Source organism: Amborella trichopoda, chromosome 1 (genome assembly GCF_054954075.1).
Source record: "Amborella trichopoda isolate Santa Cruz 75 chromosome 1, AtrichopodaSantaCruz75HAP2 v2.0, whole genome shotgun sequence".
NCBI classification, from domain to species: Eukaryota; Viridiplantae; Streptophyta; class Magnoliopsida; order Amborellales; family Amborellaceae; genus Amborella; species Amborella trichopoda.
Window position 1 is genome coordinate 58,730,409 of NC_142336.1, and position 27,903 is coordinate 58,758,311.

The 27,903-nt window shown below is 35.8% G+C and overlaps 2 protein-coding genes and 1 long non-coding RNA gene across 5 annotated transcripts; 1 reads left to right on the forward strand and 2 right to left on the reverse strand.

Moving 5' to 3' along the window:
- Positions 1 to 6,633: 6,633 nt before the first annotated feature.
- On the reverse strand, positions 6,634 to 7,348 carry LOC148783955 (uncharacterized). The gene is made up of 2 exons (XR_016042608.1): positions 7,147 to 7,348; positions 6,634 to 7,050 (listed from the first exon to the last, which is right to left on the reverse strand). It is a non-coding gene; the product is annotated as an uncharacterized LOC148783955 (long non-coding RNA).
- Positions 7,349 to 8,309: 961 nt separating this feature from the next.
- LOC18440666 (putative E3 ubiquitin-protein ligase RF298) lies at positions 8,310 to 13,987 on the reverse strand. Of its 2 annotated transcripts, XM_020671296.2 has the most exons (4): positions 13,725 to 13,940; positions 13,511 to 13,580; positions 9,825 to 12,011; positions 8,310 to 9,039 (listed from the first exon to the last, which is right to left on the reverse strand). In XM_020671296.2, exons 3-4 carry the CDS (start codon positions 11,928 to 11,930, stop codon positions 8,503 to 8,505), a joined length of 2,643 nt encoding a protein of 880 aa, XP_020526955.2. In that variant the 5' UTR covers positions 11,931 to 12,011; positions 13,511 to 13,580; positions 13,725 to 13,940; the 3' UTR covers positions 8,310 to 8,502. The 2 variants fall into 2 exon arrangements, with proteins under 2 accessions (XP_020526955.2, XP_006850867.2); XM_006850804.4 differs by lacking the exon at positions 13,511 to 13,580 and having other exon boundaries at positions 13,725 to 13,987.
- A 5,902-nt stretch (positions 13,988 to 19,889) lies between these two features.
- Positions 19,890 to 21,358, forward strand: LOC18440665 (methyl-CpG-binding domain-containing protein 4). Of its 2 annotated transcripts, none has more exons than XM_006850803.4 (2): positions 19,890 to 20,040; positions 20,424 to 21,358. In XM_006850803.4, exons 1-2 carry the CDS (start codon positions 20,008 to 20,010, stop codon positions 20,922 to 20,924), a joined length of 534 nt encoding a protein of 177 aa, XP_006850866.2. In that variant the 5' UTR covers positions 19,890 to 20,007; the 3' UTR covers positions 20,925 to 21,358. The 2 variants fall into 2 exon arrangements, with proteins under 2 accessions (XP_006850866.2, XP_088705698.1); XM_088849572.1 differs by having other exon boundaries at positions 19,979 to 20,040; positions 20,302 to 21,358.
- Positions 21,359 to 27,903: the final 6,545 nt, after the last annotated feature.

Consider the following 27,903-nt stretch of genomic DNA (forward strand, 5'->3'; position numbering starts at 1 on the left):
TTCACAGAATGACTCACAAAAAGTGTTAGCATGGTCTAGCCAATGGTTCAAACTAGCCGTCAGATCGGTTTGGTTTATTAAAATCGGCTAGAACAATAAATTCTCATTAAAAATTATCAAAATTATATTTATAGACTTTTATTTAACCACACCGGTTTTGGGTCTAGCCAGCTATCCAATCACCTTGTATCGACAGGTCGGGTTGGATTCTAAAAACACTATGTGAATATTTCAATCTACAACTGAACTAAAATGACCAAAGATTAAAATTTGAATGGTTTATCATTCTAAAAGAACTAAAGCTTGGGCCTTCTAGTCGACAACTCATTCCATTCTCGAGGGTTTTCCAAATTACTGTAAACTCCTTTTTCAGATTCATGAATTTGGAGCTCTAAAAACAACAAAACTTTAATGATCTTTTTTTTTCTTTAAAAATATAACACAAATTTAATGATCTAGCCGAGAAGAAGTAAAATAAATAGCCAAAAAACAATACAACATAAATCATTTATATGACTTGAAAATATTATTTTTTCATAATCATGACCAAAGTAATCAAACAACCTTAAAAATTTTGGATCCAAAATCTTTTTTTTTTTTTTTTTTTTTTTGGAATGATAAATTTTAGATCCAAAATCCACATCTCGAAAATTGATATTGTTACAGTCGACTTAGTGGGCCTCCTTGGATACACTTAAAAACTACAAAAAAAAAAAAATTACCACTCTAGTTTTTTCTCCAAAATGAGTGTTATTATGGCAATTGGGGTAATTAGTCGGACTGAGGAGGTTGTGCATAAGCCAAAGATAGGACCGTTTTTAGCCCACCTTTTATGGGATGCTGCATAGGCGGGACCAGTATCGGATTACGATTTGTTTTAATCGGACAAGGGGGCCCTCAAAAAATCAAACCTCCAATAACACGTGGCACCCCAAAAGCATGGAAGGGAATTTGAAAGACAAATAATATTCATAACAAATATTTGTACGACCAAAAGCTCCTAGCTTTTGCAATTAATTCATTTCCACCACAAATCCATGAGTTGGGACTCAAGAAACGGCATTCATCTTTGAAGAATTAAAATGAACAGTGAAAAAAATATAAAACCAGGTACTTCAAAGGCTCGAAATTCTTTTCTTAAAATTAATGACCGTGGTAAAATTAATTCTTTTCTTATAATATTTGGGAGAAAGGGCAGAGCCCTAGTGTGGGCCAGCCTCGTTGGTTCTGGAATATTCTCCGACCTTTAAGGAGAACCAATGGAGGACAGACACGTGGCACAGAACCATGACTGGTTGTTGCATGGGCGCGCACCTTATCTCAACCCCCTTCCACCATTCGCGTGTGAGCACAAAATACCCCAAAAAATTACGAAATGACACTACAGGTCCCTATCCATTTGGGTATTATTTTTTATTGTGAAAAGTCTTAAATGAATTTAGTAGGTGTAGAAATCTTTTGTAAAGAGATCACGTTGTATATCTTAAAAATTTTATATTACTCGTTTAACCTAGATCACGAATCCCTAAAAATTTAAAATCCCATTTTTTAAGATAAGTTTAAGTGGGGGCCCGCTTATGCATAGGATGAGTAGGCTGCCTCATAGAAACCCACCCTTTTATTATTATTGGTTTTGTGGCTTGTAGTGAGAAAATAGTTAGAAAGCAAACAAGTACTTTCTTGTTAAATTCTGTACTAAGGACCGGTGTTTTAAAACCCGGCAATTTCTAGTCTAGGTCACATATTTAGATGGTAATTAGCATGACCAAATATGTTATGGGGTACTATGGGTCATGGCTAGAGCGTCCTCCCTTAAAATAATATATATATATATATATATATATATATATATATATATATATATATATATATATTAAGCTTATTTAATATTTTTTTATGTCTCCCCTAAATCTCCACCCCTTAAATCCCTATTTTTTTTAATATACCTCAGCTGCCTAGTTTCATATCTAATGATTCCACAGCCACCTAATTTCACATTTGATGATTCCACAGCCACCTGCTTTATGTCTTATGCCTAAGGATAATTGTGATGATTAAATATAATTGTGATCTAACGGCTATTCGTGATTATAACCCTTCCAAGCAAAAGATCAAAAGCCTTATTATATAATTTCCCAAGTATCCCTAGATAAAATCATTTATCATTTGTAGCTTCTCATATATGCGTCCAATATATCAATTACCTCTTGAGCGTGTGTGGACATTGTGTAGGTTCATCAGCATGCACATGCGTACAAATAAGCATATTTTGAGGGAGAGAGTGTCTTCCCCTCATTTTTGCTCATAAGAGCAAAAGGTGTAATACATTATGAGAAAGAAAGTACACGCTCAAAAGTTATTATTGTATAAAAAAAAAAGCTCACAATCACGAGTAATCCCTATATATGAAATTAGGCGGTTTGGGGTGTAAATTGATTGTGTTCAAAGTCATCATCATCGTCATCATTTTTATTTTAGTTTTTTCTCAATTAATTGGGGTCGGTTATATGAATCCTAGTTTTTCATTCTGTTCAATTAAATGTCATATCCTCAGTGATGCCAAAAGTCCCCATATCGTTTCGAACTCCTTCCAACCAAATCTTTTTGGGCCTGCCCCTTGCCCTTTTCAGTCCTTCTACTTGAACTAACGCGCACCTCCTAACAGATGTTGTACTTGGTCGGTGCTACATATGGTCAGCCCACCTAATTCTGCTCTCTCATTTTATTGTCTATTGGTGTCACGTCTAAATTCTCTCTAATAGAATCATTTCGAATTCTATCACTTCTTGTCTTGCCACTCATCCATATCAACATCCCCATCCCCTCTACACTCATTCTATAGGTATATTGTTTCTTGTCCGCCCAAAATTTTGCCCCAGAGAGTAAAGCTAATCTCACCGTTGTCCTATAGAACTTGCCTTTCAACCTCATTGGTATGCAAAGATCACATAAAATCGCAGTTGTACATCTCCACTTCGCCCACCCAGCTCTACTTCTGTGTGCGACATCTTCATCGATCTCTCCGTTTTCTTGGATTATTGACCCAAGATATCGAAAGTGCAATCTTTTTTATACTGCTCTGATTATTATTAAAGTTGCACTCCATATACTCTGTCTTTGTCCCGACTAATTAAAAACTTTTGGATTCTAGAGCATCCTTTCAAAGTTCTAACTTTATGTTGACGTCATTTCAAATCTAATCAATCAGAATTATGTCATCTGCGAACAACATGCATCATGGTACCTCAACCACTAGGTGCCCAGTTAAGTCATACATAAATAATACAAAGAGGTACATGCTTAATGCTAGCCCTTGATGTAAACCTATTGTCACTAAAAACTCACTCGTCACTCCACTAGTTGTTCGTACACTAGTTAACGTTCCATCGTACATGTCTCTCGTCAAGTCAATGTGGTGTCTAGAGACCCATTTTTTTTCTAATTCCTGCCAAATCAAATATCGAGGAACTCTATCATAAGCTTTCTCTAAATGTGGAGGTCTTTTCTCTTGGTTATAAACTTCTCAATCAGTTGCCTAAGTAAAAAAATAGCCAAAGTTGTTGGCTTTCATGTACTCAAAATCCGAAAAAACTTTGCTCAACCTTCATGTGGATAATGGACATATGCGAGCCCTCTGATTTTACATCTAAAAATCTATGCACATAGGCAGGCACCATTTATATTTCAAATAAATCTTAACTCTAAAGAGATAATGCTGCTGGAGCCAAATACAAGCACCCACTGTTATTCCCCCCATTGTTGGCAAACTCTTGTTAGGGGGTTCTTTCGTCGTATTCTGTTTTTGCATCGGTAGGTATCTATCGAAGTTTGGGAAAAAGCGTTGCAATCGTGAACACCTTAACCAATCAAGCATAAGTTCGATTCGTAAAAAGCGGAAAAAGGATAGGTAAGATTGGTTGCTTTTTAGGCCGAACTCTCCGAATTCGGACCCTTGGCCTCCCTCACCCAAACTGATAAGTCTACCGCTAAGCCAAAGCCTAAGTCCTTGCAGTCACTAATGCCAAAACCCTACTTCAGTGGATTCTACACTTTTGAAAATGGCCTTGAGGCTTTGGCAGTAGGATTGTCGAGCCCTATGAGGAGGTCTGACTCTATTCTCACCAAAAGGTAAGGGCCCAAGACATACCACTTTTTGAGAACGGCCTAAGGCCTTTGCAGCAGTATTGCTGAGGCCTATGGTGAGGTCTCTGACTCTATTATCACCATAAGATAGGAACCTAAATCCCTACTGACTTGCCACTTTCGACTTACCCAAAAAAAAGGACAAGGATTTAAAGAACAAAACTTTAATGAACATATCATGCAGCTGAATAGAGCAGAAATTTCATAGTTACAATATATGAAACATGAAATGTATTCATTGACAGAGCACAGATGTCCCTGCAGGGATCATTCTTTGCTCAAAGTTTGACATCCAACGGCAATGGTGATGTGAAGTTTACTTTTTGGTACACACATATGGCAATGGTGATGTGAAGTTTATTTTTTTACACACACATAGGGTGTGGTGGCAACCTTGTATATAGTTTTAGATAAGGGTGTGTGGTTTCTATAAGGCAAAGGCTCGCACTTCCAATTTGTCCAAAGATGTTGTTTTAATACTTGTGATGGCTTGAAATTTATTTTGATCTCTATTTATAAAACTTAAAGATTAAAAAATAGAGTAGATCGAGCAGATACAGATACAGGAACACTTGAAAAACTTAAAAATTGACGGTTTGAAATGCCAAGACTTGAAATCCATTTTTTCTCGTGTCTATATATCTTAAAGTCGAGATGATCAATTTGGAAATTTTTTAGCATCAAAACAACTTATTTTAGTGAAATTTTTAAGTGAGCCCTAATTTGATTGTTTAGGGCCCCACCCTTACATAGACTTTTTCTTTTGGATAATGTGCCCTCGAAGACGTAAGGCACACCTCTAAATTTTGCCTAGAGATGTTATAGTGTCAAAAACCCTATGATGGTTTGAAAATCTACTTTCCTTCATAATTATAAGATTTAAAATTCTAAAAATGATACAGATTAAACATATTTATAAACACTTGAAAATCTTGAAAATAAACAGTCTCGATAACTTATTACATGATGTACTATTGTTATAACTTAAAATTATTATTTTTTCATATTGATGCGTCTCGAGGTCGAGATGATTAATTGGTATTTCAATAGTATAGGGTTGAAATCTTATAACTTTTTCCATATATGCAAGGCACATTGCACACAAACCCTGAATGATCATCATTATCATCGGAGCCTTTTGCCAACTAATTGGGGTCGACAATATGAATCTTATCCTGCCATTCTTCTCTATTAAGAGTCATACCTTCAGTCAAGCCATAAGTCTTCTTCTTTTTTTTCAATATTTTCAATCATGTCTTTGTGGGCCTAGCCCTTCCTTTTTTTAGCCTTCCACGTGAACTAAATCACACCTCCTAACAAGTGTTGTACTGGATCTGCGTTGCATATAGTCTACTTTCTCTCATCTTATCACCTATTGGTGCCACCTAAATTCTCCCGAATGTATTCGTTTTGAATTTTATCCCTTCTTGCCTTGCCACTCATCCACCTCAACTACATTCATTCTATGGGTACGTTGTTTCTAAACCACCCAACATTCCACCACATAAAGCAAAACTGGTCTCATAGTTGTCTTATAGAACTTGCCCTTCAATTTCATTGGTATGTGACGATCACATAAAACTCTAGTTGCACATTTCCACTTCTTCCACCTAGCTTTAATTCCAAGTGCGGCATCTTCTTCACTAAATTATCTATCCAAGATATTGAAAATGCAATCTTTATGGTATTTCTTGACTGTCAATATTAACCACTTCACCATCTGTACTCCTATTATTATTAAACTTATATTTCATATACTATATCTTAGTCCAGCTAATTTTAAAACCTTTAAATTTTAGAGCATCCCTCTAAAGTTCTAACTATGTGTTGACACCGTTTCGGATCTTATCGATCAAAACTATATCATCCGCAAAAAACATACACTACGCTATCTCATATTGTAGGTGCCTAATTAAGTCGTCCATAACTAAGACAAAGAAGTATGGGCTCAATGTTGATCCCAAATTGTAGACCTACTGTCTATGAAAACTCACTCCTCTCTCCACTAGCTATTCACACTAGTTGGCGCTCCTTTGTACATATCTCTCACGAAGTAAATATAGTGTCTGGAGACTCTCTTTTCCAACACGCACCAAATCAAATATCGAGATCCTCCATAATAAGTTTTGTCTAGATCAATAAAGACCATGTGGAGGTCTTCCCACTTCATCCTAAACTTCTCAATCAATGACTCGATTCATGGAAACGTTTTGGCAGAGTTTTACGTTTGTGTGCCTACCACAACCTACCTCTTTTACCCAAGGCTTGGGACTAGTTAAGGAAAAGTTTAATGTCCTCACCCTTCTTAAGACCAGCACAAACCCTGAAGGATAAAGTCAATAATTTAAGCAAGGTAATGGCACATTAGAACAAGAAGAATCAAACTCGATGTGCTAATTCAATATTTAAGTACGTTAAATGTCATATAGGCAAAAGAATCAAAAATTGCATAATATAATGCACAACACATCAAGCCAGTCAGGAAATGCATTAACACAAGAACATTATTGAGAAGACAAGGAGATCAGACAATGTCAAAGTACCTTAGAGTCTGAACCTAATCCTTAAAATGCTGACATGTCTTGAAGTCTTCTTCCACTTTTTCTGGTATTCCTTGATTATGGAAGGTTTACAGTTAGCATCATTAAGTGGAACCATATTGTACATTATAAGGCACAACTTATCACTGCATATCAGCTACAATCTTGGAGACATTTTCTCTCTCATTTCCCTGCACTCAAAGAAGCAATACTTGAGGCAGAATCCCTTTCTCAGGAGAAGGTTTAGCTCGGTAGAAGGCTTACTGGAACCTTCTCTCTCAATTAGGGATTCTCCTTCTCCTCTTGGCCTGCTCAGCTGCATGCTTGATGCTGCTTCGCCATCTCATTGAATGCATCAAGGATTTCACTGACGACAAAGAAAAAGGCATCTAAGGACACAGAGATGGCACCCTTACATCAATCTAATTGCACCACTATGAGGTCAAGAAATAGAAATATGCACCTTCAAGCTCCTTGCTCCCACTTCATTACCTAAGCTTTCCATTATAGAGTTAACCCAGCTAAAAAGATACTAGAACTGTCATAATGTCCCCAATTGGGCAACCTCTCCCATTTCCTAAAGATTCCATCTAATCTCGAGCATCTGATGATATAAAGGGGTCACCTCAATCACACATGCCTCTGATTGCCTAAAGAACTCACACCTAACCACATCAAGGGAATAGATTTCATGTCGAGCATACATAAAAATTCAATTTAATCAGTTCTACAGGCAAGATCTACACAACTGGTTGTTGGTTTTCACACTACTTGAACTAATCCTTCTTAATATTGTCTGCTGAGAAGAAAATGTAATTTTGAGATCAAGAGACATGAACAATGTCAGTGCTAAATCACATTGACAAGAACATCAAATCAAGAGGCTCAAGAAACAATAATGGGCAGATAACATTGGAAGGCTTGCAGGACCTAAAACATGGAGGCAGTAGACTTGATGAGCACAAAAGACACTCAACATGAACATATTAAAAACTGTCACAGCTAAGGCAGTAGACTTGATGAGTACAAAAGACACTCAACATGAGCATATTAAAAATTGTCACAGCAAGCATCAAAAAATAAATAAAATTTGTCACAGCTAATCTGGAAATTGTCCATCTTAAGAGCAATTAAGAGATGTTCAAGGATAATAACAGTAGTGCTATAAAATCTCCTGAAAATTTACATAATGTTGTCTCTAGAAGTGCTTGTTTGAAAAGATCGATATGCTCTTATCTGGAAATTAGAATCATCCGAATAAGATGTCACCACGGTATCCACAAAAGGACCACTCCTACTCTTTTGGATAATATATACTTCAAAGTATGGTGAAAAATATTTGTAGAGATGAGTATGAGACCTTGATTCTAAGTTTTGTTAGCCTTTTCAGTTAATCCACATGAATTCCAGAAAGGGTACAAGTTGCAGCATATAAAAAGCATGGAACTCAGTTTTCCCCCCATATTAATTATGAAAATGTAGATACACACATCTATGGTCTTTTGTCTGTGTACATGCACCTGCACGATCAATTTCCACATCACAAGCAACAACTAACATCGAATCTTTCAATAAAAGAAACCATGCAAAAAAAAAAAAAAAAATGAGAAATATGAAGAGTGTATGGAATATTGAATTGTGAAGTATTAAGGAGATAACCCAGGAAACACACATTAACAAACAACTGGCCAGGCGAATGAGAGTTCAAGCACCAAACACAATATCTCAGGTGCATTATTCACTTCCAAATTCAATCTACCAATGAACCATTATTTAAAATTTTTTTGTCCTCAACCAAGTTTAACAGCAGAGAGCCATATCAGGAGTCGGCAGAGCGCACACAAAGCCGCCTAAGGATAGGAGTCCTACAAGAGGGGCAGTCCTTCATCCCCTGTTTCTCATGGAGTTCATTGCACTTTGTGCACACAACTTGGTGTGCACAAGGAAGGAACACAACTGACATCTCCTCTGTCAAGCACATAACACATTCTCTCTCTTGCTGAATATCACCAATTGGGGAGACATTATAATTTGCTATCTCAGTAAGAATGTGTGAACTGGCCTCTTTGGAGACTTGAGTGCCACAACTCTCTGTCCACTTTGAAGAAAAGCTACGGTCTATACCCCACCTGAGAGCTGCAATTTTTGAGGAGTCAGTCTGCAGTCTCAATTCAGCAATTTCACGCTCAAGCCTCTGAATATCATCTCGATAACTTTGGAAATCGCTCTCTGCTTTCGATCGTATCTGATCTTCCTTCGTTTTTGCTATTGCCTCGAGCCGCTCTAGTTCTTCTCTCTCGCATTTGACCCTCATGAGAGCCTCTTCTTTGGCCTTCTCTTCTTGTTTCCACCTCCCCTGTATTTCAGTTGACCAATATTTCTAAATGCCAAAATAACAAGTTGCTGTTTTCTCTAATTCTGGCTCTATGTTCTGACCTAAATTGAGATAATCTTCATACAGACATTTCTTCAAAAGATTTACACCACGATGTTTCAAGAATAATATTACTTCATATACATATTCTTCTAAAGTTTTACACCAAAATGTTTTAAGAACAATATTTAATATATTGTATCTTACAAACTTTTGTTATGATTGTACTCTGTAAATTCCATTATTTTCATAGCCGGAGTTATTTATCTCTCAAGCATCCTCTGAAATAACCATAAAGCTATTTCATCCAGTTTGAATCGCACATCATTCTCATAATTTATAAGTCAAGCTATCCCATACTCCTGAAAACAATCTTTTGTTAAACTTTTTCTTTCACTACCTACAAATCCCCAAAAAGCTACAATCTTTTTAAAAACAACTATAACCAGCCATCATACTTTTAGTATGACTAGCACACCCCTTGTGCAATTGATTACGCTTATTGATTGGTATATTCAAAATATGAAAGGAATACACATAATGATAATTTGTCAATCACGACTAGTATTTGTGAAATTACTTGCTACAAATATCTTTCACTTTCATTTATTTCATGCCTTGCGCTCAATATTTGATAAAATATTCTACTTTCTCTTTGATCAATTCATTGGATGCATGCTTCATTTATTCATGTTTTTTTGGTGTTTCTGAAAATGCAATCTCTAGTGTAATATGAAAAGTTGAACACATAAAGGAGCACCACTTACCTCTAGCTGTGCCTGAAACTCCTTAGCTTGAACCAATTGCTGTTGCAACAGAGAAAGTTTTTTCTTCTCAGTTGCAAGTTCCTCTTGAAACAAGGCCTTCTGCCTCTCCCATGTCTGAAACTTCTTCAGGGTCCTTTGCTCCCTTCTAGAAACTTCCTGACAACTAGCTGCTGACTCTGCTGCTCTCAACTTGGCTGACTCCATTTCCTGCCTCAACTCTTTATTCTCCACTTCTAGCCTCCTAACCGCTGCATTGGCCCTCTCAACCTGACCACCAGCCTTACACAACGCATTCTCCATCTCTGAGAGCTTCTTCATGGTGTTCTCTTCCAAAGTTTGCTTGTCTCTCTTTAGGCGAGCTGCTTCTTCTTTCTCTTGCCTGAGAGATTTAAGCTCGGCCTTGTCTTTGCTAAGCCTACGAGCAGCCTGCATCACCTTCTGCTGAGCCCACTCTGTCCACTCTTGTAGTTGGCCTTGAAGTTCCCTCACTCGCTGAACCATTTTAATGATTAACTCATCCTTCTTGTCATTTGGGTTCCTCAACATTTGGTCTGGTCCAATATTTGGATAATAATAATTTGAATCTGAGTCATTGTTTTTACTTGTATGACAATTAAGCTCACACGTTTCCCTATTTTTTGACAATACAGAAAGAGAAAGATCAGTCTTATCAAGAGGAAAACAGGATGCACCTTCCACTTTTGTTGAATTTGTTTCTAAAGTGATGGAATTATTGGGTCGAAAAGAAGTATCCCTTGAAGTAGTGGATTTCCTTTCTGAAATGGAATCACTTGAACTAAAGGTCCTGCCCTCACTTGAAATAGAAGCTTTTCCCTTTTTAAGCGACAATCGAGGCCCGTTTGTTCGATTGCTTCTTTCCACTAGAGCAGATGACTTCTGCCTAAGAACTTTTAAACTATTTATATGGGTCCTTCTGATTGTCTCCAAACGAGTTGGTTCTGATGAGACCTTCTCTTCGTCTCTAAATGATTGCGACCTCTTGCAATCTTCAGACTCACTTTTTAGTTTCCGAGGTGCTTGACTGCAGCAAGAATTTGTATTCTCCGTATCTAAAGCTTCAATAGCACGTGGGCTTTTCATGCCGCCCGAATTTGATGAAGCATTGCTCGAAAAAGAAATCCTTCCTGAGGGCAAATTCGGTATCCCCGTAACAACTGGCAAAGTGGGTTGAGATGCTTGTGCATCCTCAACCCCAGGGTTTGATTGATTTGGGTTTAGATTATTCAGTCCTACTGATTCAAGATCATTTGTTTCAGGCTTTGATTGTGATGAAGTTGAACCTGAAGGATTCTCTGATAATCCATCATTTCCAAAACCATCCAAGGCATCTCCATCCATTGCACAGGCATGATCCACATTCATGTCACAAATGAGCAAGCACCACATCGCATCCCCAGTGCTGAAAAATGGCCTCACCTCTCGGAGAACACAAACCATCTCAGCCAATATGTACTTCTCCAATTGCTGCAAATCCTCAAAAAATGGGTCTTTAGGATCATTTTCTTGTTCATTTCTCAGGAAAGCGAGCGTATTGTCAACGATATTGGAAACAGTGTCTTTGGGGCCATAGCAACGCCCATATCTTAAAACAGCTCTAGTTGCAACTTCTTCAGTGAACCCGCACGCTACAATCTTCTTTATAGCACTTCGATATATTGTGTCGAGATTACCCAAGACCAGTTCCTCTAAATGCCCCTCTGTGATATCATTCCAATCGGCATCTTGAAGTTCCACAACTTCATGTTCATCTCCATGGATTGGAGGCTGCAAATGACCTCCGTAGTCCATGGTGGAACCCTGGATAGCAGAGCTAGAATCAAAGATTTGGGAGGGGCAGCTTGTTGATTCAAGTTGGCACTGGTTAAAATTGCAAAAATCACAGGAAGCATTTTTCTCAAAGAGAGGATTGCTAAGGTTTTGGTTGACTAGAAACTCATACTTGGGGCACTCAGCTTGTGAAGAAGGGCAGTCCGTGCAGGAAATGAGAGGGGGATCGGCTCGAAACTTTCTCTTATTCCTGCTTCCCTTGTCCTGAACTGATATCGATGAAGAAAATTGACTACCTCTAGCAACCAATGCAGCCATTTTCAAGTTTGGTAGACTTCCCAAATATTACTGTATACTTCCAAGTTTAGGACTGGGTGTCCTCAACAGTCCTCACCACCCCTTCATGAACAAATTGAAAGTGATCAAAAACAGAATATCGCAATTACAATGCAAATTACAAGAGTGTTTTCCCAGTTATTAATAGGTTACGCAAGGTCATTGAATCAATCAATATCTGAAACTAAGCAATCCAATCAAGAAATCCATTTCAAGCAGAGAACAGAAATCAAGTCAATATGTTCTTCTATGGGTAACAAATCTGGTTCCTTGGTTATTATTATCTTTGATATAAATACCACATGATGAACCCACAATCACAAGTTAATCACATGTGAGAAGGATAACTTGATCCAGGAGTTCTGTTATCAATACAATCAGTGTAATCATGGTGCCATGCTTTAAAGAATAGTGGGCCAAGAATGGCAAGAGATAAAAATATAGAGCAACATGCTTCTCAGTGTAATTTCTGGGGTCAGTTTCAAATAAGTAGAGTATAGTCAATTTTCAAATAAAAAAAAACAAAGGGAGAAATCAACATACAGTAAGACTGGAAATCCATAGCATTCCCAATTTAGAGTCAATATAACAGATAAAATCATCAGCTATCAGCTTATTCCGAAACTATGGAAGGGGAAAAAAAATAAAAAAATAAAACCAGATAGATGTGAATTAGCAAAAAGTCAGAATAGAAATCAATCCAAGTGTCCAAAATTGAACCCAAGGATCCATAATTCCAAATACATTATGAGTTAACTATAAATAATTTGTAGAGAATAAATGCAACTCGATTACTGCCACTTCTTCAACAATCAAGAACATAGCACAAAGTAGTCCCTCAAAAAAAAAAAAATTTGATAGATCTCAGCACGAAAACAATGAATGAAATCCAGACCCAATTTCCAGCTGATTAACCGATGGAATGTATTCATTGACACCAAAGCAATAAAACCAACAGAAAAAGCAATACAAATGAGGATAATAGTAGCAAACAGATGCATGCACAGGGAAAGAGAGAGAGAATAGCATCGCCAATGAAAAATAACCCAAGTGAACCCTGGTTCCCACATAAATATTGGACCCAATACCTACATTATGGTAAAAATAAATAAAAATATACCAAAGGGAGCTGAGAAACTCAGAAATCAGCATTACAACAAAGAGTAGAAACCAATCCAATCTGTTCATATTATTTTCCAGTGAAAAGAACAATCTACTGAATATTCCCAATAATTTTTTAACCAATGCTTCAAGCTTTTTCATCATCAAGATTCAAGACACATTACAGATGAACAGAGAACCAATAATGTTTATCAGAACACACGTTAAGCACAAAATCGGATATCAGAAATTTACGAAATCAATAGCCAATTCTAATCTAATGATCAACCAAACATAACTTGAAACAAATGAATCCACTAAAATCATCAATAATTACTCACAATAATCCGTGATGAGCATAAAAAAAAAAGCAAGAAGAAAATAAAGAGATTAAACAATGGAAGTGAACGATTAAACCAAAAGCATGAATACTTTTTTCATAATCAAACATATTCACTTACAACCAATAACTATTATCAAAAATCTTCATGAAAAAGGTCCAAATAAACTGATTTCAGCATAAAATTATCACTGCAAAAAAAATCCAACATCCATTTTCAGTATAAACTCGAACAATCCGATCAAAATCAATAAACACAGGAAGAACTTTAACGAAGTATGAATAGAAATTTATCAATAAAATTGTTTTGTCCATGATCAGGGATTGGTACTTACCAGCTTTGAGCTATATTTCATGGATCGAACAAATAAAAGAAATCCAAAAATTAGGAAAAAAAATTTCTTTAAAAAAATAAACTCGAAGCTAAACGCCTGCAATTTTATGACCATCGTTGATCACGCTTTGAGTATTTATAGTTGGGTGAAAAACCAACCACCCTGCTAACCATGGTTGGTCCAATTCTGTACAATGAAACTAACCATGGTTAAGACCTGAAAATCACAGTTTCTACCCAATTTTGTAGAATTAAAAAAGAGCAAGCACTATTTTTCGTTAAGGGAAAAGTTTATATAGAGCCGAGGCTCTAAACAATCAAATTAGAGCCTACCTCAAAAATTTCATTAAAAGATATTGTTTTGATACCCAAATGTCTTCAAATTGATCATCTCAACATCAAGATGATGAACATGAGAAAAAATAGATTTCAAGTTTTAAAAATAGTGTATTTTGTAATGTATTTTTGGACCATCAATTTTCAAGATTTTCAAGTTTTTATAGATATGTGGATCAGCACTATTTTTGAAACTTTAAACTTTACAAATAAATATGAAAATATATTTTAAGGCTATCATAAAGATTTTTAATGTTGAAACCACATTTCTTGATACTATTTGAAGGTAGGTTCTAATTTGATTGTTTAGATACAAACGGCACCACCTTTGTCAATGACAAAGAAAAAATTGATTCCTGCAAACTGATATAAAGCCCATTGGATAATTTTTTATTTGACCAAAATGCCCTTAGATACAATCTTTGACGAGGACTTTATTTACAATCTTTCGAAGGCTTTTTTGGTTTGGCTGGGAAATAAATTCAGCTCATTCATGGAAGACTTTGATATATTTAAAATTGAATATTAAAAATAATAAAATTCAATAGACTGATAAATTTTTACGTTGTGAGGAAAACGTCTGTTTGACCTTTTTATTTTTTATTTTTTAAGAAACAAAAGCCTTTTTGATAAATTTTTATATCTTTAGGGCAGTATTACCTCATATATTATAAAATGTTGGTTATGTCCAATCGAGAATCGGCCGAAATGTAAAACTCGAACGCTCCGGCCTCTTATGCGAAATGTAAAACTCGAACGCCCCGGCCTCTTCTGCTGAAAGGAAACCAAACTCAAAGTTGTTATAGAATTATCTATTTATTGTCATCGTAGCCGTTTTTATGAACTTTGTACATACACCAGATCGCAGATAATAAATGGACAAATGACACAAGAATAAGAAGTGACCAGTTCGAGACTGTAGGGCAGGTGTCCTAGAAATACAAGGGGAATTAGGATCTTTCTATTTTTAATCAAAGCAAATCCTATAAATTGAATTTGAAATTTTATGGGAAGGGGGCATGTACAGTGAATTCTAGGTGCCTCGGTCCAACACTTGGTATACTCTTTTTGAAAAGGCGTTTCGGCAATTTTTGGTATGGGTTCCAATCCGACAGTAATATATGATGTGATGGCTTCATGTACGGACAAAAGTATTTTCATCTTCCAAACTATGATTTTGACTTGAGGGTCCTTTAGGGTAAAAGTTGCCATCAAAAAAATTGGATGGGGAAAAAATATAAAGAAAGTTGCATCATGTGGGCTTTTGTAATTTTCCCTTATTATTATCCTAAATAAAAATATAACTATGATAAGTATACTTATAATACTAGTTAATAGAGTGTCATTATAAAGCAATTTCTTTTAGTATGCTTGTTATAATTAATGAGAATAAATATAAAATTTTAAATATTGTAAAAGATAATTATACTATATTGACTACATAAAAGGACACTAGCTTTATTTATTTAAAACTTTTAGAAGATTTTATAGTTTTAAGTATCAAGATATGTACTTTAAAAGATTACTATTGAGTAATATTTTTAAGTTATGTCAATTCTAATATTCTTATCATTTTCCAGTCTAGATATAAAATCGTATTTAAGAAATGATATTTTTAAAACGTAAAGTTTAATCCCGTTAAATTTCATCCGTGACTCCTTTTCCTCTTTTTTAAAAAATATTTAACATATAATATTTACTATGAAAATTTCACACTCTAAAAATAATTTACCAAATTTAAGATTTCTTATTACTCCTCTATCTGTCACTGCATGTCTAAATGCAATGCACTTAAATCCACCAATGAATATAGACATTGTGTTAATGTTAATTAATGGGCCAATTTGATTATTTTCCTAAATAGGTAATCCTTGTATTTATATGATAATAATTTGGGCCTGCTGGTAATTTTCACTTTTACTAATCCTAGGATTCTTTTAGCATTTTTAGAGTTTTTTGTTTTTTTTTCTTTATTTTTCAAAAGATATTGCTCTTGTAAGTGTGAGGTTATGGATAAGCATGAAAGTGTGAGAGAAAGAGTGCACAAGAGGTACATTTACTATTTTTAGAGAGAGAAATGCTTGAGGAGAGAGAAGAAAGAGATGCTCTTTCGCTTTCTTATTTTTAGGTCATTTGTCCTTTGTATTCATAAGAATTTTCTTGCAATTTATATTTTAAAGACAAGAGGTGAGGGTTTTTTTTGCCACTAGCCATTTATTTATTGTATGAAGGCACGTGCCAAATGCTCACTCATGTAGAGAGGAGGGTTAAGTCCAAAAAAGGAAGGGAGGGAGAGAGAGCCCACTGGTTTATTTTTTGAAGGTTCTGTTTGTATGTATCACTACACATATAATCATGCTTTGTAACTCGGGAGTGCAAAAACTATTGGGAAGGGGTTGGGTCGTGGAGGTAGCACCCCCATACCTAGTTGTTACGTTGTCGTTTTCATCCTACTGACACCACTCTTTGATAATTTCAAAAAGCTAACTCCTAACGTATTTGAAAAAAAAACAGGTAGGGGTTTGTCTTCTCCACTGAGTTACCTTAAGAGAAAAAAAAAAAAAAACTATAGTATCATGTATGTTTTATGTCACTTCCTAAACCCTGCTTATTTAAAGAGTGATGAAACGCAAAAGCCCTAAACATGTTTTACCTGCTTTAGAGTAAAAACAATTTCGATCTTAATCGCATTTGATGCTAGCGATAATATACATGCAAGGTACACTCAAACAGCCACTTAAGTCTGATTTTTAGTTCTTGCAATAAGAGCTCATAGATAGGGGAATGTATTAGAAGCCTCTTTTATAAATTTTACTGTAGGAAAAAGATTATTTAAATAATTAAAATAGTTAATAAAATTATCAAGGTAGTCAAATCATCCTCTTCAACGTCAACGTGGTTGCTTTTTAGGTTTTATATCATTCAGATATCTCCTTATAAAATATGTGAAAATAGGGGGCCTTTTAAAGGTCAGGGCATTTGGTAATTTTGATTAAATGGAGGGGGTAAAATTATATGATACTACAGTTGTTCAAGGTTAGCAACACCGTTTTCCTGATCGTGAGCATTCAAGAATATTAACATCATTTGGCTCACGCCACTTGAGTAGGGTTAATTACTAAAATATCATTATTTGATCGAGATTCTTAATCCTGAATAAAGACAATTTAATCATTTTTATAACATTTTTAAAAACATCTTTGGATGCAATGAAACTTAAATAATAATTTCAATAGTTTTGTAAAGTGGTTTGGCCATTTAATAGATTTTTTTCTTATATTAACTACACATCTAAACCTCAGTGACAAGTTGTGGCTCACATTTATGTTTTTACGTAGCAATACATAAGCAAAGAGACAAATAAATCACATATGAGAAACCTTTCTACATGTCTCAAAAATCAAAACACATAATTTATGTGTATGAAGATTGCTAAAATCAATCAAACATATGCCAGTGACGTTGATCGTTTTTTTTGGGAAACTCAGTGGGGGAGAAAGCCCCCTACCCGATTAGGTTGGGAAGGTTGCAATTCTGAAATTTGGGATCCTAACCATGCTCCTAGATTGAGTTTTTATTTTTGGGAGCAAATATACTAGCAAACATATAATAGTGAGAAATCTTTTTATACTTCCCCTAGTGTATGTAAACTATATATTTCCCCCAGTGTATATAAATTATATACTTCCCCCTATCCAACCATCCAATCTGGATGAACAACTGAGTTAGACCTAATTACAATGCCACTCCTCTACATTGTTTTATTTTTAGTTTTATATCCATAAAACATTTTCACACCTAATTTTGGGAGTCCATTCCTCTCTTAAACTCGCACCTGCAAATAACATTTTAAAAATATTTTTGATAAAATAAAATGACCAAAATACCCCTAAAACTTTTAGGGGTATTTTGATCTTTTAATTTTTCAAAAATATTTTCAATTTTTTTGAGGTGCATCCTATTGAGATGATACATACCAAATTTCATATTTATATGATTTGTAGAAGAAATTAAAAATAAAATACTTTGAGGCGTCAGGTCTAGATCAAACGGTATGTGGCTCACTTGATCTAAATTGGATAGTTGTATGGGATGGGAAAGTATATAACTTATACACTGTAGGAAAAATATGGGAGTTTCCCTTATAATATTTGCTAAAGATTTCATCATCCCTAAGGTAAATTCTGTCAATTTCCTCCCTAAGACAAAACACATTCTATGGATACTTTTTTTTAGATAGCAAATTTTGGAATGTAATCTTTATAACCCATATAATAGTCTCGTCAAAAAACCTTTTCAAAATAAACTCTCTTTGTTCTCGAAAAAGCATATGCCTCAAGATTGAATAGAGATCATCCAATTTTTGAAGATCTAAGTATCATAATATTTAAAATTTAAATTAAAAATAATCTAGTAACTATTATGTGTTTCTCAAAATTTTAGACTAAAAAAATTCTCCTAAGTAAATATTTGGAGCATAGTATATGCCCTCATAACCTTTTGACAATTACTAATATAACTTTGTTGGGTTTATTTTTTCCACCGAGAAAAACACCATGTATGAACATTACGTATATATTATGCTCCCACGATAGCATGGTGTACATCTACTCCCTCAGTTTGAACACCTTGTTGGGAGGATTTTTTCATTCTATAATTTTGGGAACCACCTAAAAATTTTGTAGATTATGATTTAAAAAGTAATAATTAAATTTTGAGTTTTCTAATACTTAGATCTTGCCCTCTAAAAATTAGATTGTACCTATTCAATATTGAGACATTATCATGCATAGAAGGTGTATACATGACTCTTTTTTATTGAAGTAAAATTATGGCTTGAAGAGGCTGCATCTCCAAAATTTAGAAATGGGCAAGATGGTTGTGTTTCTTATGACATTTGCCTTCTATATCCACCAATATGATATTGACCTGGGTTAGAATCATGGTGCAACAACACAGATACTCATGGTAATGTTTGACACAGTTACAAATATTAAACAATACCAACTTTAAAACTGTACTTTCAGATGCAACAATCCCTGAGGTTGTGAGATCCTAAATGATATAAAATATTTTGATAATATCATTATAAGTAAAATACAAAAAGGAGTGTCTGAACTTATCAAGCATCATATATGAGTATCGTGTTTTAATGTGTCACCACAAACATGAACTATGCACATATGTGTCTATGTTCCATAAAATGAAAGTTGAAACCTACTTAAAAGAAATAATAAGTATTTTGTGAGTATGCCAAATCGCCTACTTTTGTGTGTCCATTCAAAATTTTAAGGTTCGTTAATCTCAACCATGACAAAGATAATGAATTTATATATTTTAAAATAAAAATATTTTTATTTTTATATTTTTCCACCATCTATTTTGGCCTTTAGTAGAGGCACCATTTTAAGAGATGGGCATTTGATATACCAGGACACACAATAAAATATGTGAGTAGGCTAATGCACCAAAACCAGGTAAAAAAAAAAAGAAAAAAATTTATATAAAGTTATAACTTTGTACTGTAGAAGTAAGGTCTACCTCAAAAATCATGTGAAAAAGAGTTCCAATTGATCATCTCGATATTCAGTTGCATGGACATAAAAAAATAAAAATAAAAATTTAAGATTTGAAGTAGTGCATCTTGTAAAATGTTACCTAGAATATCTATTTTCAATATTTTTAAGTATTTACCACTCGATTTACATCATTTTTGAAAATTTAAATTTTATATAGAATTGAACACAGATTTTCAAAAAATATTAGGTTTCCGATACCGAAATTACATCTTTCAGTCAAATTTAAAGGTGCGCATGTTCTTATGAAATCTAATGGGGGTGCCTTATATGGTCCCAGTAAATATTCATGCAGTGTACAAACAGGTAGCACAGTATTCGTGAACAATATATGCATAAAAAAGGGACCAGTTCTGGTGCCGGCACATAGCGATGACCATGGAGAAAGAATCCTCTCTTATGAAGGTATGATTTTCCATCTAATTTTTATGAAAATTTCCCTTTATTTTCCATAATTAAATGAAAATTGCAAGAACCAACGTGGAATTTCATTTAAGTTGTTCTCTGTGTTGATGAAAAATCAGAAAATATATCTTCAACCATAATCATCTTAGCTATCGTCAAAACAAGAAAATATATACTCTCTTGCTTTAATCCTTCACTATTGAACCTTTAATATGTATTTTCTCTCTCTTTTTTCTTTTTACCTTTGATATTTGTTTGAAGCCAATGAAGCCCACCAAGAATAAAGGAAAAAAAGGCATTTGTTCAGTCGATTTTGATTGAGTTCCTGCATAATTGAACCCAATCCTTGTTGAATACTATTTATTTTTATGGTTATGGTCCAGAAAAAACCCAAAAAGTTTAACTACACCCCAGGTGCATATGCTGTACAATGCTACAAGTGCATGAAATGGAGGTCAGTTGGATCCAAGCATGAGTTTGAGACCATAAGGGCAAGCTTTATTGAGGATCCATGGTACTGCAACAAAAACCCAAATGTTTCTTGTGATGATCCCGCTGATTTGGAGTACGATGCGAGCCGTATTTGGATTATTGATAAACCCAACCTCCCAAAACCACCCCAAGGGTTTGAAAGGGAACTGGTTCTCAGAAGGTGTTATTCTAAGATTGATGCTCATTATACAACACCAACAGGGAAAAAAGTTAGGGCCCCTTCAGAGATTGGGAAGTTCTTGGACTCAAAATCGGAGTACAAAGAAGCTGGGGTTGATGTTTCTCAGTTTTGTTTTACAGTTCCAAAGATAATGAATGATATGTTTCTGAGGAAGAGGGAGAGCGGCGATGATAAAAGCAGGAATGTCAAGAGCAAAGTGGAAGATGATTGAGAGAGTCTATTTTAAAATTCAAATGTGCATTTTCCCAATTTGGATTGGCCTTGAAGTTGGTTTGTTTGCTTCTTTCTCCTTTGATATGTTTGTAATTGGCTTACTTTAGATTTAGCAATTTTGTACTAACGAGTGGCTTTGCTATGCGACATTCCTCTTACCTTCTTACATTTGGGTGTCAACGTCTTTTTTTTTTTTGTTTTTTTTGGGGTGGGGAGGGGGGAGGGGTGGGGAAGGGGCCTACCTGTTGGAGTTGCATGTGTATTTCTAATGCAGGATTAAGTTGTTCCTCGATGCTCATAATGGTTATTGCAAAGATTTGTGAGATTTTTATTGATTTGGAAAGTTACGGTTCAAGGATATACTGATTGAAAGAAGGGTTAAATCTAAACTATTCTAAAGATGGATGTTTCTATATTATTATTATTTCATTACATGCTATCAGAAGTCCATCCACTTGCTTTCTTTTACTAACATTACATGCATGGTCTGCCATATGCTTATTGATGTTCCTTTTGTTGATTCTTATATAGTTTTTAGCATTTATTGTGGGATATTTCTATGAGAAAGATTAATAAAAAGAGACAGCAGCGAGCAAATAATAGATAGAAGTCATTCTAATTTTACCCTTAAAAAGAAAAAGAGTCGACCTAGTTCCATTGCAAGCATATCCCTCATCTGGATTAGTTTATCGTTGAATACATTGTCTTCTACTTTATTTGTTGGTATCCTTTTTTATGGAGACGAAATTTTCTGCATTGTATTAAATAAAATGGTAAAGCTGCTTACTATTTGCTTCTTTCCATACAAATTTTTTCATAGGTCTTGCGAGGCAAGGGTAGAGCAAGGCATCTGCATGTTACAAAAATCACTGTTCAAAAAGATATGAGGAAGCATTTTAGACTGTCTGACACCAATACACTCAGTTTTAGGCAAAGGGGGGCAAGAGGTAAAACCAATGGGGTAGAAAGAGGAAATGGACGGACTTGGGGCGAGAGAGAAATAAGGGGTCAAGTATGAGTCTCCAAGTGAGGCTAAAAATGAGCAGCTGTATTTCTTCATTAGTGGCTATTTTATTTTATAAGTATTGGCAACTGTTGTTCATTCACATGAAAATCTTATAGATAGTCAGAATAATAACACGTTTGACAAATAAGTGGACAAAATGTCACTGGGGCATATTATGAAATAGGGGGTAAGAAACCACATTCAACTAGGTATCATTGCTTTGTGCCATAAGTAAGGCATACATATCCTCCTAAATCCCATAGGGTCGAGATCAGACCTGAAAGATCTTAAGATCACCTTCCCATAAAAGTCATCAATACAAGCTGGTCACTAGTGACCATTACAAAACACGTCGAAGTTCAGCTTCACCACACCAGGAGGTGTGGTTTTTCGAAAAAGGGCCTGGAGTTAGCTATGTCAATAGGTCTCTCGAATTCCTTATCAGCTCAACAACTTCATGACCCCAAAATTTCTTCCTTATCAATTACCATTCAACAAGTGCCTCCTTGATGTGCTCCCTAATGACTTAATAATTGAATACGATATAATTTCTATCAGAAAACTTTGGGTTATGCACATCTAGAATATGTCTTTAGGGAATAGTGGTGACTGGTTAATAAGAGGATTGCATTAGTGTATTTCCTTGATGCTTACCTCTGCCTGCTATCGTTTCTAAAACCGTTGTTTTAATGGATTCAATCTCAGAGTGCTTACTCTTTTATCAGCTGGGGCTGGTGTATTAGAGCCTTCTATTGATTCATAAAATGAGTGGATTTGTCTTCTTCTTTTTTCTTTGTTCTTTTATTAGCGCATCAACTTGTGAAACTTTGAGTGAAATTGGTAGAATGCCTCAATCAATGGAGATTATCTACCCAACATGCATAAGAAGTATACTATTAAAATCTGAAGCTTGAGTTAGTTTGATGATTTTTTTTCTGTTTTTGATGGGTAAGCTGGGGATGAACCTAAAGTTGGCACCAGCAAGGGCCTTCCACTTAAGTTATGCGCTTGAGTTATCTTGATTGTTGAAAACAACTATTACTTAGGTAACTTGCATGCTATATTACAGAGAATGACACAACTAAGAAATAAAGAGTAGTTTAGTGCTTTGGTAAACCAACTCGTAAGTGGGTTTTTTTTACCACCAATTAGGTTGTGGTCAAGGTTAGTCACAAATGATGAGCCATTTCACATATTCAAAAAAAAAAAAAAAATGATGAGCCATTTCACTACCAATTAGGTTGTGGTTAAGGTTAGTCACCAATGGTGAGCCAACTAAACTGTTGTTGTTTAGTAATGTAACATTGGCTGAAGAGTATACGTTTGAGAAATTGTCAGGGGAGGAGAGATTGTTGCGAGACTTTTTTATTTTTTTCCTGAAATATGGTAACTTTAATTTCATTCTCTAAAGAATTGATATGCAAGTAGGGATAATCTTTACAGAACTTAGTCCATGTACAGAAGGCTCTACAAGGAAACCTCTGTAAAGAGGCTCTCTAGTCACTATATCAATTCACTAAAAGATTGTTAGGATATTCCTTCCTCAGCCGAGTCGTCAGGACTCATCATCAGTTTCTCGTGATGAGAATTGTATTGTATTTCTGACTTCTGCAAATCAATTCCTTATCTCTTTGAAGACGTTTTTTAGGCACCAAGGATATGGTGTTTCCTTTTTGGCCCAAGCAATTGCATCGCTGGAATAACCCTCAATAATGATAGAAGTCCGGCTTGGTCAATTTCTAAGTCGAGGAGCAGTCCGTGATTCAGCGTTTGGATTTGCAAAGATGAAAGGGGCCCCGAGATTGTCAAGAGGATCTTCCCCAAATGATCCCTTATCATGCCTCCTGCTCCTGCTGGACCTGGTTTCCCTTGTGCAGCTCTCATTCTGGTTTCTCTTGTGCAGTTCTCATTAGAATTTGGCTTCGATGCACCTCCATGTGGTGTATGCCATTTGCAAGGTCTCTTTTGTCTTCTTGCTTTTGTGTATGCAATCTCCCTCCAGTGGTTTTTGAAATCAGTTACTGAATAACCCCAAAACTCATTCTTGACTTTAGCTTAATATATAATAGTGACCTTTAGTTTATCATTAATCTTATCCATCCTGCGTCTTTTACCTTTTAAGTCTTTTATATTCCCTCTCTTGCCAAATCACTAATACAATTGCCAACAGTGTTAATCTCCTGAGAGTGATGCCCGTTTTTGGCAATTGTGGGGGTGAACTGCTGCTTTAGCAGGGTACAAAGAGGGCAGGACTCAGGTGAAATCAAGCAATTGTAACATGAAAGAACAGTTCTCAATGGTGGGCAGCGTATAAAAATATGATTTACTGTTTCCTCGTTGTCTTTGCACATAATTGGCATATCTTTTGTCATCAGATGATCTATTGTGAGCACTCTGTTTAAAGCAACCAGCCATCCAAGCCTGGTTCTTCCGCAAACCAGGGATGTTTGAAGCCCTGCTAAGCACTGAATCAGCTTCTAAGCTCCAAAGTTAGGCAACAATACATGGAATTTATAGAGAAATCTCCTTTACAATCAAGAGTCAAGATCTCTTTTGGTTACCAGGAAGAACTTCTGAAGCATGTCAACCGTAGCCATAAAGGACCCACATTCTTCATCTTTAAGCGCCAGTATGAGTCCTGGGTCCATACTATCTTGCATCCTTCACCCACTATTTCTGATAGGGAAGCATAGGGGACCTTCTCTGATCCAATGGTCTAGCCAAACCTCGTGCTTGTCCACTTCCGACATTTTTCCTGATGTTGAGCATGAATGCTGATCCACAGCTCGCTATGCCTGCCCAAATTACTTAAAGTGCTTTGGAGGCACTTTACTAGCCACTCTGGTACTTCTGTCTTCTACTTGTTTTCAAGACTTGTCTAAAAGGTGATAATGCAAGCCCAATTTTTCCCTTTAATCTTTCCTAAGACATAGACACCTGGTGTTTTAGGTCCCCATCAAACCAAGTGAAAACGAGGTATTTGTTGAAGTCTTCCCACAAGAATCATTTCGTCGTCTATAAATCTCCTTTGCCATCAAGGAAGGGACCTAAATAAAGACATACAATAAATAGGGAGATTAGATAAAGTTGATTTGATTAGGCTAATCCCACTGACTCCCCCCTTCCCAATTCCCCTCCTCCCCACACAAAAAAAAAAAAAACAACCCCATGCGATAAAATATTCTGAAATCTCTCTAGCACCCAATTCATATCTGTTTTACTGGTTTTACAAGGGTAACTCAAAGTTTTTGTTTGGCAATTTATCTGTATCACAGTCCACACATTTTGCCAGGTCAGCCAACTTCTCATTCGGGATCAATTCCCCTACCAGATTAGTATTTTTCAAATTACCCTAATACCTGCAGCAAACGACATTGTACCTCAAAAATAGAAATAGGTTCATTTCTTTGGAACTTGACTGGCAAAACACCATGGTATTGTCAGCACACTGCAAGTGTTTAATAACAGGACCTCTAGGGAGAGATTTGATCCCTGTAAGTACCCCCAGATTGATACACATAGGATAACATGCAGCTAAAGATTCAGCCACTATTGAATAAAGCAAAGGGGAAAAGGGATCCCGTTATCTTTATCATTTTTGGCCTGGGAAGTACACTTTCGGTTCTTCATTTATCAAGATGGAAAAATGGACTGATGACTGAAAGCCTGAGATTCGCCTTCTGTATCTATCTGTAAAGCCCATCATCCCATCATCGAGTGATGACTCTAGTATGGACCTGTTCACCCTGTCATACACCTTCCTAAGGTCCAACTTACCACCCCTACTCTGCTGCTTTGTCCCAAGATCTTGCAGTCATGGACGACCGTTCCCCCATCAGGGATTTGCCTACCCTTCACATATGCGGCATGGATACACTCATGGGCAAAAATTTCCCCATCAACCTAAACAAACACAGCTTTAGGCAAGGAAATGACCTTTGATAACACTTCCCTGAGTCTAGGCCAGCGAATTTGCCAATATTTCATTACACTCCCCAGCAAGATGATGGGTCTTGTGTCTTTGAACCCTCCTTTCTTTGGTACAAAGAAATGAAGGAAGAATTCAATGCCTTGTTAATTTTGCAGCTACAAAGAACCCTATGAACATTTCAAAAAATTCATCCTTCAGCATCTCCCAGAAATCATGGAGAGGCCATTGGGAAACCATTCGGCTTCAGTGCCCTATCTCTTCCGGAGCTATAGACAGCTTTTTGAAACTCCTCATCAAGGGCCACTTCTTCTCATAGCTTGCTTTCTCGGTGAATCTTCTCAAAGGGGACTTCTTCGAAGGACAGCGATGGTCTCACTCTCCCCTCTTCCTGATATGTTACCTTAAAGTACCTTAGAATGTCTCTCTATGTCTGGGATTGTATACCATGAGACCATTTATCTTTAGTACAAGGAGGTCATAACTAATCCTTGCCATCAGATGTCCAATTGGATGGTTAGGAGTGTACCACAAAGTTCAAGAATTTTTTTTGTTGGGCTTTGAGTTTAGTCACAAGTATACTTACCACCATCTTATTTGAAATTTGATGGACAAAAATAGTTGTGACCGCCTTGTACTAAAAGTAAATGGTATCTTTGTATTTTTTTCATCTATATCTTGTATACCATAAAAACTCTTGACCTCCTGGATTAGGTTTCTATGCCTTCTAGGGTTGGCCATGGCATGCAATCATTTGGGATATTTGTCCCTTTCATCTAGCCCCGTGTCCCAAGACCTTTGGTACAAATGTACTTCTAATCTTAGATAAACTTGTAGGGCTCTCCTTTCTACCAAATTTTGCTCTCGAATCTCTTCAGCTCCTCTATCCAAACTTGCCATAACAAAATATTTTTAGTTGAATCTATGTAAACATTCCTTGTTCCTTTCTTCTTTTTTTTCTTTTTTTTTTTTTTTCTCAGATGCGCTTATGGGCTTTGCTTGAAGTTTCTTACACATTTCGTATCCACCCCAAGCCTCCCGACGACCAGTTTCTAATCAACCCAGATAGGCTTTTACCCTCCATCTGCATTAACCAAACCCTAATGGTCTGGTCCAGCTAGTAGATGATTTTTTTTTCTTTTTCTTTTTTTGTCCTATATAAGAAATAAATAAAAGGGGAAACCCTTCTCAATCTCCAACACATTATTGTGGACAATCTTACCGAATAGTGCATAAACCTTTCTTTGAGTCCTAAATACAGTCTACATTAGGGAGGGAGAATTTTGATTGGATAGTTTGCAATGAATTGACAAACGTATTGACAACAAAGTCGCATTAATGCCAATAGTTTTTGTCAGAACACAATTAATGTGGACTATTGTTATCCTCCCCATTGCTAGCCCATTGATGAAAGATCAAACATATAGAAAGACGTACAAAACCTAACTTCGTTAGATACTTGAAAAGTATATTGTACATTGAACATGGTACATGGAACTTCAAAGCTACGTTCATGTTCCTGTTATAGATAAACGTAAATTAATTATGGACGACTGCAGATTAACTCCAATAGATCTTGCAAGGACAATCACCCAATGGACGGTAGATGTAGCTTGGAGTACCACGTGTCATGATCCACTGGATTACCTTGTATATTATTCTTATATAAAAATAGAAGATTTAATATTATTCTTATATTCCAGAACAAGATCTTTTCCTAGGCCCAAGAGAGAAGACTTCAAATTTCTCCGGTTTTATTTCATTGCTAGGTTTTATTTATTTCAGTGACCACTAATCACAAGAAGCATAATAGAAACGGACTATCATGATGGGCTTATTAAGGCTCTCCATTTAATCAACAAAATTATACTCCATGCCAGTCCTTTTGCTGGTAAATGGAAAATTCAGTGACATACTTTCGTGGGCCTCTTATTTTTTGTGTAATAATTTGCTTGAACAGTGATTTTTAGGTGTGAAAGAATGACAACAAAGAAAAAGAACGAAAAAAAATGAAAAAAATGACCACCAAAAAAAAAATAGAAA

Coding starts and splice junctions, on each gene's coding strand:
- LOC18440666 (XM_006850804.4), bottom strand. CDS start 11,930: ATGGCTGCATTGGTTGCTAGAGGTAGTCAATTTTCTTCATCGATATCA. Junction 9,040..9,824: donor AGTTTCAGGCACAGCTAGAG/GTAAGTGGTGCT, acceptor ACTGAAATACAG/GGGAGGTGGAAACAAGAAGA.
- LOC18440665 (XM_006850803.4), top strand. CDS start 20,008: ATGACCATGGAGAAAGAATCCTCTCTTATGAAG. Junction 20,041..20,423: donor AAGAATCCTCTCTTATGAAG/GTATGATTTTCC, acceptor GTTATGGTCCAG/AAAAAACCCAAAAAGTTTAA.